General features: G+C 41.4%; 1 protein-coding gene across 1 annotated transcript in view; it reads left to right on the top strand.

Annotated features, from left to right (window-relative positions):
• The window catches only part of hap1 (huntingtin associated protein 1), a gene marked incomplete at its 5' end in the record, with an annotated part of 97,902 nt that overhangs the window by 64,809 nt on the left and 14,551 nt on the right, over window positions 1-18,542 (top strand). Inside the window, 6 exons of the mRNA XM_084318365.1 lie at window positions 13,603-13,679; window positions 13,906-14,022; window positions 15,122-15,216; window positions 16,566-16,674; window positions 17,525-17,603; window positions 17,859-17,989. Coding sequence (XP_084174491.1) covers window positions 13,603-13,679; window positions 13,906-14,022; window positions 15,122-15,216; window positions 16,566-16,674; window positions 17,525-17,603; window positions 17,859-17,989 — 608 coding nt within the window. The remainder of the gene's footprint in view (window positions 1-13,602; window positions 13,680-13,905; window positions 14,023-15,121; window positions 15,217-16,565; window positions 16,675-17,524; window positions 17,604-17,858; window positions 17,990-18,542) is intronic.

The following is an 18,542-nucleotide window of genomic DNA, read 5'->3' on the forward strand; positions in this document are numbered from 1 at the left end:
TGTTTGTGTGTCTAGTTTTATGTCATGTCAAAATTATAAAAAAATTTGTTCAAAACAAAATTAACTAAATTAATCACGACTTATACAGTAAAAAGAAACCTAGGCTAAATAACATGAATAGGTGAACACAATTCTCACAACAAATACATGTATTATAATCATCTATATAATTGTCTTGACAAAAACAAGAAGACCACACACTTCTCTCTCTTGCAGTAAAAATATTTTTTATTGGACTATATCATTTGTATCACACCAACACGTTTCAGCCTCTGTACACCCTGATGAAGACACTAATACCATAGTCCAATGAATAATATTTTAGAGAGAAGTGTGTGGTCCTCACATTCTTTCTTCCTAGCCTTACAAACCGATGACCTGCACCGTTCTAATGTAAAAAGAAACCAATGGACAGCAATACCTGTCTGATTTATCCCCTTGGTTGGTTTGATGGATCAATATAGCCAGGCCCTAAGGTCCAAGGAGTAGTAAGGACTAAGGCCGGCGTTTTTTCAACAGTTTAGTTTTGAGAAAAAAAAATCTTGGAATGACTGTCGCTGTGTACATTCACAGGGGTAGAAATGTTCTGATGACCAGAATGTTCACAGTGCTGCCATTGACGGCAATTATGTCACTGAGGCATGCATGGACCAAAAGTATCTATCAGGAATCCTTCCTCACTGATTTGATTACATAAACTAAATCTGCCAGCTTGAAATAGACTACTTTTAGAATTATTTTCATGCAGTTTGCATGAACCTATGTGACACGACGGAGAGAAATGTTATCGTTTCCAAAACAAATATTCTAAACTGTGTCAAAGTATTGATTTAATGGTTTTAAGAAACCAAATCAGTTCTTAAAACTAGTTCTTGCTTAACCTTGATAGCAGCTTTTCTTTCCTCATCAAACTAACCTTGACCTCCAATCTTAAAAGCCTAAACCTAAAACCAGAAAAGGTCCACTTTCTTTTAGCTAATTCAGGCTAACCCACCTCTACCACTCATCCATCGTGGCTTGCAGCGTTGTAGACGAGTCACTAAATCACAAGTTCGAGTCTCGAGTCCAAGTCCAAGTCGAGTCCCCATTACCTTAGTCAAGAGTCCAAGTCATCAAGGTTCACTCCACTCTGGCAGTCAAAGAGCTGACATACAAATAAAAAAAGGTCTACATTAAACATAAATGACACAGCGGTCACCATTTCAAAGGGAGTTTATTTACTTTGTGACACAATAGCCAAACAAATGCACTAGCCATCAATATCTTATGCCAAATGATTAGGGCCTATTACACATATATATATATATATTTTTTTTTTTTTATAAATAACTATTTATCAATTAACAAGTCTGAGTCCTCGTCTGCACCTTTTGAGTCCAAATGCAGTCAATGCTCGAGTCCAAGTCCGAGTCATCAGTGCTCAAGTCCAAGTCGAGTCCTGAAAATCAGTCCAGTACTTGGACTCGAGTACTACAACACTGATGATGGGTTTAGTTATAGTTATATTGTCTAGCAGTATTCATGATTGCATACCCAATTGGCTCAAATGATGTGTAAAACTCCAGCTTGTTGCACCAACACCGTGCCTCATGCATACATGGCTGCCTGTAGGGGAGACTGTTCACACCAACATGCTCATGCTGGGAGGAGGTGTGTGGCTTAAAAAGTTTCAGATGGTCAAGAAAATAGGACTCGCAGCCGTTTTTAACCCTTTCACTACCACACTACAGAAGGTTAACCCTTTCACTACCACACTACAGACGGTGTGGTAGTGAAAGGGTTTTTAACCTTCTGTAGTGTGGTTGTGAAAGGGTTAACCCTTTGCCGTGTGGCAGTGGAAGGGTTAACCTTCTGTATTGTCGCAGTGAAAGGGTTAACCCTTTGGTAGTGTGTGGTAGTGAAATGACGGGTTGATGCTAGTTTATCCTGACTGGTGACAACATTTCAATCCGAGTTGGGATCTTCGTCAGGTCTTCACCAGTTCACTAAAATAGTCAAACGTACTGGGAATGTTAAAAAAAATTCTGCAAGCAGATGTGTGTAAGAATGACTGTAGACTCTTTGACTGAAAATTTGAGAACCACTGGGGTTACTTATGCAGTAGGCCCCGCGATACGATATCATCACGATATTGTAATATTGCAAAATGATGTCCTCAACGGAACACTTTGTCAACATATGCAATAAAAATAGATATACGTCATCTGTTTTATCTAATAAGATAATGTTTTCAGTCTGTTCACCTCACTCCAATAATTTGTATTGCACATTAACGTTAACGACATGGGATTGTCAAGCAATTTATTTTATATATATATCGATACTACACCCAATGTTCAGACTTGATCTGGTACACAACCACTCTAAACGTACTGTACCACAGTACCAAGACAAGGGGCTCAGTGCTGCGTTTCTCAGCCCCACTCAATCCTGTCAAGTCCTGTACAGAACATCGGCTTAAAGCTATGGGTCAATCGGAAAGCCAATTCTCTGGAGCTCAGTCCTGCCCTGTCTGATCCCTGCACCACAACAAACGTCACTGCTGGGTCATATGTGTTTTCATTAAGCTACTGTGTGTCATGCTGCTGGGTCATATGGGTCATATGTGTTTTCATTAAGCTACTGTGTGTCATGCTGCTGGGTCATGTGTTTTCATTAAGCTACTGTGTGTCACGCTGCTGGGTCATATGTGTTTTCATTAAGCTACTGTGTGTCATGCTGCTGGGTCATACATATGTGTTTTCATTAAGCTACTGTGTGTCACGCTGCTGGGTCATATGTGTTTTCATTAAGCTACTGTGTGTCATGCTGCTGGGTCATACATATGTGTTTTAATTAGGCTACTCCGCTACTGTGTGTCATACGACTGGTTCATATGTGTTTTCATTAAGCTACTGTGTGTCATACTGCTGGCTCATAATTCATTAACTCTTTGGGCGCCATACCCGAGTATAGTCGGGTTATCTCGCCAACCGTTGAGCGCCAAAACCCGAGTATACTCATGGCTCATCTGCCTGTGTTTGAATTGCAATGACGATCGAATCTCACCAGGTGGCAGTATCGCCTACCTTTTGAACTGGAATGGCTTGGTGTGGATACACCTTTTCTTTTTTTTCTTTTTTTTGTGCAAGGGCTCCTCCTCCTCGGAGACAGAGAGACACAGCGATCGCCTCGAGATTTTGTTGCCTGAAGCCCATTTCCCTTATACACGAGTATAGACGTATACACGGGTAATCGCGATGGCGATGCGATCACTGGGAATTATTCTTTTTGGAATACTTTCTGGCTAAGGTAAGGTATATTCCAGGGGTGGCCAACCCGAGGCTCTTTGCCTGCCAATGTGTGGCTCTTCCATCCAAAAAATTTTTTTTTTTTTTTTTTTTTTATGTCACTCATTCCATAAGGACGTAGAATAAACATTTACAGATATTTTTTTAAATGGTCCATTTGCATGTTCTTGGTATCTGAATCTAGGGACATCTATGGATCTCAGGGAATGTATTCCCAGTGTATATCTCGGGCTTAAGAGGTTAACCCTGTGAGGCCCAAATTAAAAAGACATTAGCAACTTCAGAGGCCAGAGGGTGGGACATATAAACACATTTACTATCCAATAGCATTGTGAGGCTGAACAACAGGACCAATTGACTATACATGTGCTTAACATTTTTTAAATAAACATTTACAGACTTTTCTTTTTTAAACGGCTAAAAACAGACTTTTCTTTTTTAAACGGCTAAAAGTGATTTTGTAATTTTGCAACCGTGGGTCTCACATGGTATTTTTAACCCTGTGAGTGTGAGGCCCAAATAAAAAAGACATTAGCAACTTCAAAGGGCAGAGGGTGAGATCTATAAACACATGAAGGGTGCCGTGACTGAAAAAAAGGTTGAGAAACGCTGGTCTATGGTGTGGCTCTTTGTGGCACCACAGTAATTTTTGTGGCTAGTCTCTGACTGGTTGGCCACCCCTGGTATATTCTATGTCTATTTTACCAAACCTGAAACATGTTTTTGTAACGATCAGTGTCATGTTTTACCGGACGTAAAACATGCTAGACAGACACGATTGCAGTTTCTAGTTGAAACGACCCCCCCCCCCCCCCTGATGATTTTGTGAAGGAACATGGCATATACCTTTTGATTTGGGAGTATTTGGGGTTTCAGACGATCAACCAGAACGATTTGGCCTTATTGCATATAACGCGTCATATCTCGCGATCTATGGTTAAAAGACTGGATTATTTTAGAAAGGGGCGATGTAGTGTGCAATACATTGCAATACTTGTTTGATAAATACATTATATACATAAAATACATTATATACATACAAATACAATACATTGCAATACAACACATAGACTTAAAATAATCCTATACTATACAATATAACTTTAACAAGACATTTTGTATGTGACCATGATGGTTCAGAGTCTCTCAGTCAGTAGCCTGTTGGCCCGGTGGAAATAGCTGTTCAGAGATCTTTTGGAGGTGGATCTGAGACTCCTGTACCGTCTGCCAGACGGCATGAGCTCAAACAGTTTGTGGTTGGGGTGGGTGGGGTCTTTCATAATTCTGTGTGCCTTGCTGACGCACCGCTCGGTGAAGATAATGGAGGGTAGTTTGCTTCCACAGATCTTCTCTGCCGTTCGCACTACTCTCTCCAGTGCTCTGCGGTCGCTTTGGTTGGCATTTCCAAACCAAGCGGTGGTGCATCCTATCAATATGCTCTCCGGGGTGCCTCTGTAGAAGGCCCTGAGGATCTGTGGCCCCATTCCAAATGTCTTAAGTCGCCTGAGGTGGTAGAGGCATTGTTGGGCCTTCTTCACCACGTGGCCAGTGTGCACTCCCCAGTCCAGCTTCTCGGTGATGTGGACCCCGAGGAACTTGAAGCTGGCCACCCTCTCCACTGCGACCCCGTTGATGTGGATGGGGTTGTGTCCCGCTCCTCCCCACCTGTAGTCGATTATCAGCTCCTTGGTCTTGTCGACGTTGAGAGTGAGGTGGTTTTCCTGGCACCACTTTTCCAGGTTTACAACCTCACTCCTGTAGGCTGTCTCATCGCCGTTGGTGATCAAGCCTACGACCGTCGTGTCATCTGCGAACTTGATCACCAGGTTGGAGCTGTGTGTGGCAGCTCAGGGTTTCCGTTAGAAAAAATTGTTGCCGGTCTCCGTGACCTGCAAGATTTCAATCTACCGGACAAATGAGATTAATTCCGGTCATAGTTTATTGAGCTTTAAAACAATTGAATAAAGAATGTCATCCTCAAGGCATGTAGATTTATAATATTATTACTTAAAACTATAGGCTACTTTTGCGTATACAGTCATTAATATATTCCAAATAAAATAAGTCCCTCGATACTCCGTGCTGCTGCTGACTTGAAATAAAATAGACTGCGTATGTGGGCAGTCGGTCCGACACTAAACAGCAGTCTGTTATAATCACATTTTTATGAGCTAACGAATTCCGTTATATTGGACATTTGTATTAATTATATCAAGCGAAGAACTGAGAAATTTTGCAGAGAGAGACGGCAACATTATCGTGGGTTTGCGTGATGTATATCTCCACCTCCCAACGACTTGGTGCTGGTCATAATGTCCGGTGAAAACAACTCCCTCCAAGCACAACTTGACCACCCGAACCGTACCAAAACAGGCCAAAATTAAATAGCCCATGCGACGAACGATTCATTACATTCGTTTCATCGTTGCTCCACCAAGCAACCGGTCCAACAATGAAAGCTGTTATCAGCGCGAGCCGGCCGCAGTTAGTTTGCAAGAAGCATCCAGCTGCAGACCCGCAGAGCAGCTTTCCAGGTCTGGGGACCGCACTGTGCCAGCAAAGCTGGTGGGTTCTGTGGGTCTGCAGCTGCATGCCTTCCGCAAATCCAGCAGCAAGCTCTCGCTGAGCGAAGCAACGACAACAAACGCAATGATTGTTTCGTTCATCGCATAGGCCACCCAACTCCAGCCCATCCAAATACAATTCAAATAATCAAACTGTGCCCAGAGGGAACTATTTTCACCGGACACTATGACCGGAGAGATTAAATATGTCGGACTTCAACAGATTTTGCCGGTCAAATACCGGTAATTACCGGCTAACGGAAACGCTGAGTTGTGGGTGTACAGCGAGTAGAGGAGGGGCCTCAGGATGCAGCCCTGAGGGGCTCCTGTGTTGAGGGTCAGGGGGTCAGAGATGTTGGAGCCCATCCTCACCACCTGGCGCCGATCCGACAGGAAGTCCAGGATCCAGCTGCACAGGTTGGGGTTGAGGCCCAGGTCTCTGAGCTTGGTGTCCAGTATGGAGGGGACTATGGTGTTGAAAGCTGAACTGAAGTCTATGAACAGCTTTCTCACATAGGTGTTGGGTTTGTCCAGGTGCATGAGGGCGTGGTGGAGGGCAGTATTTATTGCGTCGTCTGTGGAGCGGTTTTGCCGGTAGGCAAATTGGTGGGGGTCTAGGGTGGGTGGGATCTCTTTGAGGATGGACTTCTTCACAATCCTCTCCAGGATTTTGCTCACTATGGGAGTGAGAGCAACGGGGCGCCAGTCGTTCAAACAAGTGACCTTGCTTTTCTTGGGCACTGGGATGATGGTGGTTAAAGAGTTAAGCTACTGTGTGTCATACTGCTGGCTCATAATGCGTTTTCACTAGGCTACTGTGTGTCATACTTCTGGGTCGTTTGTATTGCAGTTTAACTGTGATAAAAGATAATTATGTGAGAATTGATAAATCGGGACAAAATTATCAATAAATATCTTTTTTTTATTTAATGTGTAAAATAAAAAGTATAAAATACTTTTTTCTTAAACTAAAAAGAAATATTATTTAACGTTAGTATTTTAAACTTTTATTATTATAATTTTTTTAACATGCAAAATAATTCGATAAGTGACGCCACATTTCACGCAGTTGTCGATAATTATCGATAAATCGATAAGTGGTCTCAGCTTTAGACAAAGTTAATGTACTGTTCTTCTTTATACTTGAACTCAATCCACAGCACATACTGGCTCCTTGGCAGGGTCAGGGTGACGGAGAGCCTCTTGCAGTATAATAGGATTTCGCAGAAGCAGAGCCATTATCCAGTTAGTTTTTGTTGGGTTGAAGAATGGTAACGTTAATAGCTCACAATCACAGACACTTAATACTTAACGTGGAATTGTAGTAATTAGCTTGGCTTTGACAGAAAGCTGCTATTGTGATTAACCACATGGTAACATTGTGTCTTCTTTGAACAAACACTTGGAGAGATGACAGGCTTTCAGTCAGCTGTACTTATGTCGAGGCTGTTGTACAGCCACTTCTAGCTAATCCTGTCATTTGAAATAGGCAGGGTTGTATACACTCTTCAAAGTGGCTTTAGCGGAGCCTGGCTGTGCAGAGTGCAGGGTGTAGCGATAAAAGGTGGATGATGTGAAGAATTTGTATTATTTCTGCCACATACCTGTTGATACTGACCAGTGCGTACAGATTTACAGTGGATTGTACAAAGAGATGTTTTTGAGTTAGGAGGCCTGTCGATGTGGCCCTGTGAGTCTGTAGCCCTTCGAATGCCAGTAGTAGGGCTGGGGGAACTGAAACCAACCATGTTCAACTGAAATTCTCAAATTTCAGAAATAATTTAATGAGACACCTGACTTAATAGTTGCTTTTTAACTAGGGATGTCCCGATATACCACTTTTTCTCAGACCAATTACAAGTACTTACATTTGGGTACTTACCAATACAGAGTAGCGATATGAGTACATGATAATAATACCAATATAGATCTAACAATGACACATTTTATTTTCATCGGATGTTCCTCACTTTCTGACTGTAACAAATTAAATATACAACATTAAACATAAAACAATATACAAAGATAATATAAATATAATACATTTTTAACATGTATCATTTTGGTGACTAATATGGTAATTGTGACCCAATTGCAGTCTGTTGCAGGGGGTGAGTTGGCAGGTGCTGCTCTCTCACCATCTGTCTGGCAGTACTTGTTGCCTTGTACACACAGATTCAAACCACACACCTTGCGCATAAAGATGAGTTGATATATTCTCACCATTGATCAAAATATCTCCTTTTCTTCCCTTCTCGTTCTACATTCTACCCAGAGATTGGAGGGTTCTCTCGCTGAATTCTAGCTTTAGGAAAGAGTGGTGCATGTTAAAAAATACTAACTTGGAAGTTGGAACTGTCCTGGGGCACAGGAAAGAACATAATGGATGGCATTCCCATTTAACCCTTTCACTACCACACTACCAAATGGTTAACCCTTTCACTGCGACAATACAGAAGGTTAACTCTTTCACTGCCACGCGACAAATGGTTAACCCTTTCACTACCACACTACAGAAGGTTAACACGTTCACTACCACACTAACCGTCTGTAGTGTGGTAGTGCAAGGGTTAACCTTCTGTAGTGTGGTAGTGAAAGGGTTAAATCGTCCTCGCTATCGGTCTTAATCGTCTCTAATTGATATGGGTAACATGACCTCTAGATCGTAAATCCCCCTCAAACTAAAGGGTATGTTGGTGTTATTTATGTTGTCTAATTCACGACTAGCATTGCCGCATTTACTGTGCAGGTAGGTCAGCTCGAGGTCGGGTTCTATAGTAGGCGTCCACAGTTCTAGTCCATTAGTCTGATTAGGAAGTGATACGACTGCTGCCCAGTCACCATGTTTTTCAGGCCAAATTCAAGTCCCGCAATCTAATTAGACCTACTTCAATATGCAGCAGTTTCTCATATCCTTAGTGCCCCCGCCAGGCTTTCTGCTGAAGTGATATTGGACTGCTGATCTTGACGGAGGTGTACACACAGTATGGGGGGTGGGGGCAGTGCTACCGTTGTACAGTAGTGTGTGTAGTCAAATGTAACCCTTTCACTACCACACTACCAAAGGGTTAACCCGTTCACTGTGACAATACAGAAGGTGAACCCTTTCACTGCCACACGACAAAGGGTTAACCCAACCGTCTGTAGTGTGGTAGTGAAAGGGTTAACCTTCTGTAGTGTGGTAGTGAAAGGGTTAAGGGGCAATTCCATGCAAATGTCAACCTCACCATGAAAAAATTTAAATAACACGATCATAACCAAACCAATTTCAAATGTATCATCAAGGTCTATATTTTGAAGTACAAAATAGATTTGATCATAATATTTATGAGAATGCATGTTTTTTCACACTACAGGAGGAGACACAATGATGTAAACATTTATTTTTCGATTAACCTAATTGTATGACTTTCTGAATGGCCAGAATGGCAAAAAAAAATCAACAGATTTTTCTAACCTCACCTTTGGTCATGAAGGGCTGTTGTATCAATATCCAATATGTGAATCAATTATGTACTTTGTGTCTTTCCATTGGCAGGCATGCTGTTATAATGCCCCTTTATGGGACAGCGAATGTAACATCCATAACGTTTTCCAGGAAAAGTTGTCTTAAAACATGCATCTGGAATGCAATGTCAACCAAACTTCCTAAGCAAAGCTAACTTTTATAAAGATGACATATTAGCAACAATTAGTCATTCTGGTCTTATTTTTTGTATTCTTTACAAGTGTTATGGATGTTACCGTTATGGATGTTACATTGCAAGTGACGGATGTTACATTGCGAATGTGTGTTGTTAAGTCCGATTATGACCCCTTTGTTTGAAGTATAATTTACACATTTTAGTTACACTTATTGAGATAAAGATGAGCCTGCAATAAGAAATGTTTTGACCTTTTGGATTTTGAGACAAAATACACAGCGTTATGGATGTTACGGAAATTGACAAGCTTTTCGGACTCACTGAACACATGATGAACTCTGTGAATATCTTTTTCAAAGAATAACATGTTTACTATCACTTTGTAGGGAAGGCTTTGAGGTACCCAAAAAGCACATTCAGGAAAACCTGGCATTTCCTCTCAAGGAATGAATCACAAAAAAGTGGCGTTATGGATGTTACATTTTTGCGTTATGGATGTTACACGTCTGAAATAGACAAAAAACACTATCAAAATGTGTGTTGTTAAGTCCGATTATGACCCCTTTGTTTGATTTAAATCAGAAGTATTTTATGACTCCTTGTTTGATTAAAATCCAACATATTTCCAGACACAACTTTTTCACACATTGTTGGTCTAGGGCCTAGGCAGAGCAGTGTCCACGTTAGCCTACTGCTAATCGGTTGCTGTCGGCCATCTCCCCCTCGCGTCTGCTCAGCCTACATGTGTATTTGTTATTGTTTTGCCGAGTATCGTGACAAGAAACCCACCCCAAAAAACACAGAAACCCCAAATGAAACCAAACAGAAAGTAAATGAGTATTATTCCAGGGACGACATTTCAAGATGGGCCCCAGGAATGAAGGATGCAGTGACCATAAGAGGAGTCAAGCAGAGGGTTCAGAAACGCCACATGTCCATGTCCCTTATGGAGGCTTACCGCTGCACTTCCAACCGAAGAGGACAAGTCCTGGGTCAGTTTTGATCAGATTCGTAAACACATCAATCCTCACATGGATAACAGAGGGAGATACCATTTCTCTGAACCAGTCCAGGCAGAGTGAATTGGACTTGATTTTTTATAACTTTCTTTTTCATGGTGAGGTTGACATTTTCATGGAATTGCTCCAAAACTCATTTTCTGATTTAACCGATATTAATATTGCTGTTCTCTGTATAGAAAACACTTTTTTATGTTAATCAAATAAAGAGCTATTTTCCAAAAACTTTTTGTAATTTATTTTCAGAAGTGACTGATATTTTGAAACTATTTAAGACAAAAAAAAGAAAATATTACTTTTTTTTGTGATTTTTGTGATGTCACAGTATGATGTCATAATAGCACATTCTAGGACATTTGTGATGTCACAGTATGATGTCATAATAGTACATTCCAGAACATTTGTGATGTCACAGTATGATGTCATAATCAAACATTCTAGAACATTTGTGATGTCACAGTATGATGTCATAATCGAACATGCTAGAACATTGTGTTCTATATATGCAACAATTCTCTCAGCATTTCCTGGCATTTTTTCAGACTACAACATGAATCCAGACTGGTTTGACCCTCAAAATGGTCCACCGAAGTCAAACACATGTCGGTAAAGCCCTATTTTTGATAGTGTTTTTGTCTATTTCAGACGTGTAACATCCATAACGCAAAAATGTAACATCCATAACGGCACTTTTTTGTGATTCATTCCTTGAGAGGAAATGCCAGGTTTTCCTGAATGTGCTTTTTGGGTACCTCAAAGCCTTCCCTACAAAGTGATAGTAAACATGTTATTCTTTGAAAAAGATATTCACAGAGTTTTCATCATGTGTTCAGTGAGTCCGAAAAGCTTGTCAATTTCCGTAACATCCATAACGCGGTGTATTTTGGGAATACAAATATATCTCAAAATCCAAAAGGTCAAAACATTTCTTACTGCAGGCTCATCTTTATCTCAATAAGTGTAACTAAAATGTGTAAATTATACTTCCCATTCAAATCGATGCCTTGTCAATGTTAAGTTAAGTTTCCAATGTTCTCTCTGAATGTAACATCCATAACGCTGGAATTGCCCTAAGCCAGAGTTGCATAATGTGCACAATGTGAGATAGAAGTTGGAGGGTGCTTCTCAAGTAGTGAGTCCGGGGGGGGGGGGGGGGGGGTCCAGCTATAGTAATGCAAGTCTACTGAACACGGAGACATTCTCACACTTGTGCCATAATGATGATACATCACTCTACAGAACTATGAACACACACACATCGGATAAGTCTGTCATAGCTACACGATCGGCACCCCAACAAATAGCCAGATCAGTGTATTATCACTTCACCAAAAGAAAACAAGGCTGATTTATTTTGCACATACTCTCCCACACGTCCAAAAACTCTTAACAGTTTTGCACACATTAATTTAGTTTGACAGTTATTGAGAGTTTGCATATGGCCAGTGATGTCATTGAGGACATTGAATTCTTGTGTTGTGTTAATTACAGCACCATGAAATGATAAGGTAGCAGTCCCTTATCTTGTGTATTTGCCCTGCAGTGGACATAAACACACCAATCAACTGGTTGTAAACAAAATCACAGGTCAATAAACAGCCACTATAATCCCATACTCCTGCCGTGTGTGAAGAGGTCAACACCATCCTATCTCCCCTAATTAAAACTATTTGCGTCAGAGAGAGAGAGAGAGGCGGAGAGAGAGAGGTTCTTAAAGGAACACGACAACATTATGGGACATTTGCTTACCGTCTTCTCCAGAATGAGACAATAAGCTAGATACTAATTCCCTCTCTGTGCGTTCAGTAGAAAACTATCCGGCTGCACATTAGCCTAGCTTAGCACAAATTAATGGCAGTGTAACTATGCGTAGTACATGTTGGCCAACTAACACCTCTACGGAGCTTTAGCTAGGCTAGCCGCGACGCATTGATCAGCTTCAATTCATTGTGCTAAGCTAACATGCAACCGGATAGCTTTCTACTGAACGCACAGAGGAGGCAATTGGCATCTATCTTCTTGTGTGACTCTGGAGAAGACTGTAAGCACATTTCCCATAATGTTACCGTGTTCCTTTTAATGGTGTCTTATCTGGGCTAACGAGGATCAAGCTAAGAGGATCAAGCTGGCTGACCTGTTGTGCTCTGTGTTCACTGGACACATCCCTGGACACGGCCAAACTCATGGTTCTCATTCACGGAAATAATGATTGCTATGGAACCTTCCTGCGGAATAGCGTTGCTAGGGAACAGCTTGGGCCCTAGTTTATTTCCTATACATTATTTATATAACTAAACTATCTGAAGTTACAAGAAGAGGACGGGTCAGTGTCGTCATGGAAACGACTTCCCGTCTCACTGGGAGACAAATCATGTTGTGAGAGATAGCCTTAGTCTCCCAGTGCTGAATGGGGCTGTGACCCACCCTGTTCTCATGATTCCAGTCCGCTAACTGATATTAGCGTACGCTGCGACAGGAAATGAACTTGGGCCCATTAGAATAATAATAATAATAAACTTTATTTGTATAGCACTTTTCATACAGAAATTGCAGTTCAAAGTGCTTCACAGCAGTAAAAAAAAAATACAGGCATATTAAGCAAGCATAAAAAGATAGAGGTAGCAAGGTACGTTTTTCACATTAGGATCTAACATCCCAATAGGCCTCTCTGTTTACGGTTTCATTCAGTAATAAAAATAATAAAATAGAATAGACAGAGTAAAAAAGTGCGGTTTGATTCAGTTTAAAAATAGGCAATACTAAAAATAATAAAATAGAATAGACTGAGTAAAAATGTGTGATAAAATAGTTCAATAAAAATAGGCAATAACATTTACAGAATGTCTTATGTTGTCTAGTTGTCCACCAGGTGTGGACATTGTTGGCGGCGTTATGGGTTTAATTGAAGGACATTTATAGTGAGTGTATCATCTTGTCTCATTATAAACTCGTCCTATATCTCCTCCTGCATTCACTAAATCCTTCTCTCTCTCCTCTCTCTCTCTCTCTCTCTCTCTCTCTCTCTCTCTCTCTCTCTCTCTCTCTCTCTCTCCCCCATCCCTCTTGTCCTCCATCCACCCCTCAGTGCTGTGCTCGGACAGAGTGGGCCAGGTCACTAAGACGTATCATGACATTGAGGCGGTCACCCACCTGCTGGAGGAGGTAAGAGGGTCACGGCGTGGGATTATAGGGGATTAAACCAGCCATGATTATTACCCGCGTGTCACCCTGTCAACAGTGGTTACCATCTACGTATGCTATCAATAGAAAGCACATGCAAACTGAAAACTGGATTATTTTAACGGTAACCATGTAACTGCCAAATAGCAAACATTTTACGTTGCACAGTAGAATGGCTACTTTTCATATAATGACTTGCTCCTCACAGAAAGAGCGGGACCTGGAGTTAGCGGCCCGGATCGGCCAGTCCCTCCTGAAGCAGACCCGGGAACTAACGGCACAGAACAAACAACTGGATGAACAGCTCGAGAGCGCACAGGAAGAGGTAAGATACTGATGCTGGTACAATGACATCACACTAGATACTAGTACAATCACATCACACTAGATACTAGTACAATGACATCACACTAGATACTAGTACAATCACATCACACTAGATACCAGTACAATGACATCACACTAGATACTAGTACAATCACATCACACTAGATACTAGTACAATCACATCACACTAGATATTAGTACAATCACATCACACTAGATACTAGTACAATCACATCACACTAGATACTAGTACAATCACATCACACTAGATATTAGTACAATGACATCACACTAGATCAGGGGTCAGGAACCTTTTTGACTGGGAGAGCCATAAAAGCCAAATATTTCTAAATATATTTCATTGAGAGCCATATAGTATTTTTAACATATAATAAATTAAATATGTCTTACTTTTAATGCGACTTCTGGTGCTGCATGGTTTTGCTGATGGCCTTGTAATCTGGTTCATACGTGGTGAGGTTGAGCTTCATGCAGGCGTTGAGGCTTCCATCAGTTAAACGTGAGCGTAGGTTGGTCTTAATGTTCCTCATATGCGAGAATGACTGCCCACATGCATATGTAGAGCCAAACATGGTCAATACGGCAATACTCACGCTGCATTGTGTGGTATGTCACAGGAAGCTCGTTCCAAGTTTTAAGAATCAGCTGGTCTTCAGGTTGAAGATTTTTAATTTCTGTCCACTTGTGTTCCCTCGCCAGCTCTGCTCGCTATATCTTCAGCTACAGATACTATTAGCTGTATCTTCAAAACTAATTTCTGTTTACTTTAAAATGACACAGTATTATTAAGAAATATCAAGTATAAAAAAAAAAAAAAAAAATTTTTTTTTTTTTTTTTTTTTTTTACTCAAAAAATTCTGGGAGCCATATGCTGTCACCAGAAGAGCCATATATGGCTCGCGAGCCATAGGTTCCCGACCCCTGCACTAGATACTAGTACAATGACATCACACTAGATACTAGTACAATCACATCACACTAGATACTAGTACAATCACATCATTCACTCCTGGTGCCTCTATATACTCAGTCATCACTGTGGAGTATTGACTCTGATCTAATGGCTTGTTCTCCAGATTGCACAGCTTCGCCACGAGCTCTGCATGAGAGACGACCTCCTCCAGTTCTACGCCAGCACTGAGGAGCTAGAGAACTCTGAACCTCGCTCACCGTGAGTACACACACACACGCATGCATGCACACGCACACACACACACACACACAATCAAACATGCATTAATTCTGCATAGTGCAAGTGTGTCTGCTATTAGAGCTTTGACTGACTGCTTGCTGAAGTCGATCGTCTCCCTGCTTCTCTCTCTGCCATTTAATTACAGTACAGTCCATTTACTTAGCTGGAGTTATACAAATCACTGTGCAGTAGTGTTCCAAACAGTTGACTGAGCTGTCCGTCTTAGCCGTCTTCGACTGGAAGCAAGTGTGTCGATGTCCAAAACCTGGACGCGCTCAGAGAGGGAGCATTGGGGGAGTGGTGTGAAATAAGTCAATCTCAAGTTTGCCTAATTTAATCAAATTAATTAAAAACAATGCATCAACCCTGAAGACCTGATCCGTATGCAGAACGTAAACATAATCATCACAGAAATATAAAACCTATTGTTGGTTTATGTTTGTCCATGATTGGATGATCACCAGTTTGAGCCCTGGTCAAGACCGTTGTTGGGAAGTGGTGTTGTTGTCCAGCAGGGAGCACTCTGTCCTGTGGACTTGGCAGTAACAATGCCCCCGTTATGGCGATAGGGACACTCTGTCCTGTGGACTTGGCAGTAACAATGCCCCCGTTATGGCGATAGGGACACTCTGTGGCGATAGGGACACTCTGTCCTCTGGACTTGGCAGTAACAATGCCCCCGTTATGGCGATAGGGACACTCTGTCCTCTGGACTTGGCAGTAACAATGCCCCCGTTATGGCGATAGGGACACTGTCCTCTGAACTTGACAGTAACAATGCCCCTGTTATGATGATAGGGACACTCTGTCCTCTGGACTTGGCAGTAACAATGCCCCCGTTATGGCGATAGGGACACTCTGTCCTCTGGACTTGGCAGTAACAATGCCCCCGTTATGGCGATAGGGACACTGTCCTCTGAACTTGACAGTAACAATGCCCCTGTTATGATGATAGGGACACTCTGTCCTCTGGACTTGGCAGTAACAATGCCCCCGTTATGGCGATAGGGACACTCTGTCCTCTGGACTTGGCAGTAACAATGCCCCCGTTATGGCGATAGGGACACTCTGTCCTCTGGACTTGGCAGTAACAATGCCCCCGTTATGGCGATAGGGACACTGTCCTCTGAACTTGACAGGTCTCTAACCGCCTATCGCAAAAGAGTAGGGGGTTCCCTGACATTTCGGGGCCAAATTCCCAATCAGGTCTCTGACATCAAGGACGATTCTTTTTCAACTATATATCTTTTTAAAAATGTATTTTAAATGTTGTAAAAAATAAATAAAAAAAACACAACCTTGAATAAGCCTTTCTGTCCTGGTCTTAGGATCAAAAGGAATGCATCGTCCACGTCCCTCAGCACCTTCGTCCACTACGACTTCCTGCAGCAGAAACTCAAAGGGCTTGAGGATGAGAACTTCAAACTACGGTCAACGGTAAGCTAACACAACAAGCCCACAGTGTTTGTTTACTTTGCTGCTATCTTAACTTTTTATGCTCGCACATCATTTTATAACTGTGATTTACCTTACCTTGCTGCTATCTTTTTTATGCTTGTTTATGTTTTATGTCATTTTAATCAAACCATTAACAAATTGGCCTATTAGGATGCTAGATTCTAATGTGAAAAACTCATTTGATATGTCTACACTTTATGTGCTCATTTTGTGTCTGTCTTTTTTCTGCTGTAAAGCACTTTGAGCTGCAATTCTTGTATGAAAGGTGCTATACAAATAAAGTTATTATTATTATTATGTTCATCTTCAACATTGTTACTACTGTAGCTAGTGCTACTGTATCATCTTTTAGCTAAATGTTGCATACAAAATTATCAATATTCTATCAATTGACATTCTATGATAAACATAATGTTCCTATGAAATAATCATATTATACATGCGTTCTAAACAGCCACACTCCCCTAGATTTGGGCAGTCATGATGATTAATTCCATCCCTCTGGGGAGAAAGCGCTAAACGAGTCGAGCTCCATTGTTTCTGGCCTAGAGACCCATGATATTGAAAGTGTTGTCATGCAGCAAAGCAGTGTTCAGTGGTTATGTGGTTTTCACCCAGGAGCCTCCTCTATTTAACCATCTCAATTAACCCTTTCACCACCACTCTACCAAATGGTTAACCCTTTCACTGTGACAATACAGTTAACCGTCTGTAGTGTGGTAGTGAAAGGTTAACCTTCTGTAGTGTGGTAGTGAAAGGATTAACATTCTGGAGGTATATGTCAGTACATACAATGTTATATCCCTACATCTCCACTGTACACTCTCAGGCCGAAGACCTCACGTCAGAGACCACTCACTATGAGGAGCAGGAGCAGGAGCTGATGATGGTGTGTGTGGAGGAGCTCTGTAAGTCTACCATACAGTACATCTGAAACACACACATCTGTCATAACAAATGATCACATTCACAACCAATCAATGGATTATATGACTTTTTAACAGCATAACCAACTTTTCCTTCCTTCCTTCCTTCCTTCCTTCCTTCCTTCCTTCCTTCCTTCCTTCCTTCCTTCCTTCCTTCCTTCCTTCCTTCCTTCCTTCTTTCTCCCTTTTCCTCCTTCCTTCCATCCTTCCACCCTCCCTCCCTCCTCTGTTTTCCAGCGGCCGTCAATAAGCAGGTAACAGACCTGTCGGAGGAGTGTTCCAGGAGGGTAGAGGACTCTCTCAGACAACAGGAGGAGATCAGCTCCCTGCTGGCCCAGATAGTCGACCTTCAGGCTCGCTGCAAAGGGGTGAGCGAGCTACACGCACACACACACATGCACACTTTGTCCGAAGTATTGTAATTAGTAGGGATGTCCGATATTATCGGCCGATATCGGCATTAAAATGTGATATCGGTTGATATCGGTATCGGAAATTAAGAGTTGGACAATATCGGTATATCGGTATCGGTAAAAAAGCCAATATCGAGCATCCCTAGTAATTAGTTACATTTTAAGTAAAGTAAGTAAGTAAAACTTTATTTTTATAGCGCCCTTCTCAGCACGAGTGCTTCACAGCATTTTTAAAACATCATTGAAAATACAAGAAATAAAACATGTGAAGAGAAGAAAAAACATTAAAATTAGCTAAAACACCAGAATAGACAACAAGAAACTAAAACAAAAAAGACACGAACAGAGAGAAAATGGCTATGAGTGTTTAAAAAGCCTGCCTGTAGAAGTAGGTTTTTAGTTACATTTTAAATAGCTTTCGTTACAGAGTAAAACATTTGCAGGCTTTCCATAAGCTTTCCGCCAGTCTGTAAAATGCAGCGGTCAACACGGTCAATTAGCAGTGAGG

The sequence above is a fragment of the Notolepis coatsorum genome (genome assembly GCF_963971535.1).
Source record: "Notolepis coatsorum genome assembly, chromosome: 7".
Lineage (NCBI taxonomy): Eukaryota > Metazoa > Chordata > Actinopteri > Aulopiformes > Paralepididae > Notolepis > Notolepis coatsorum.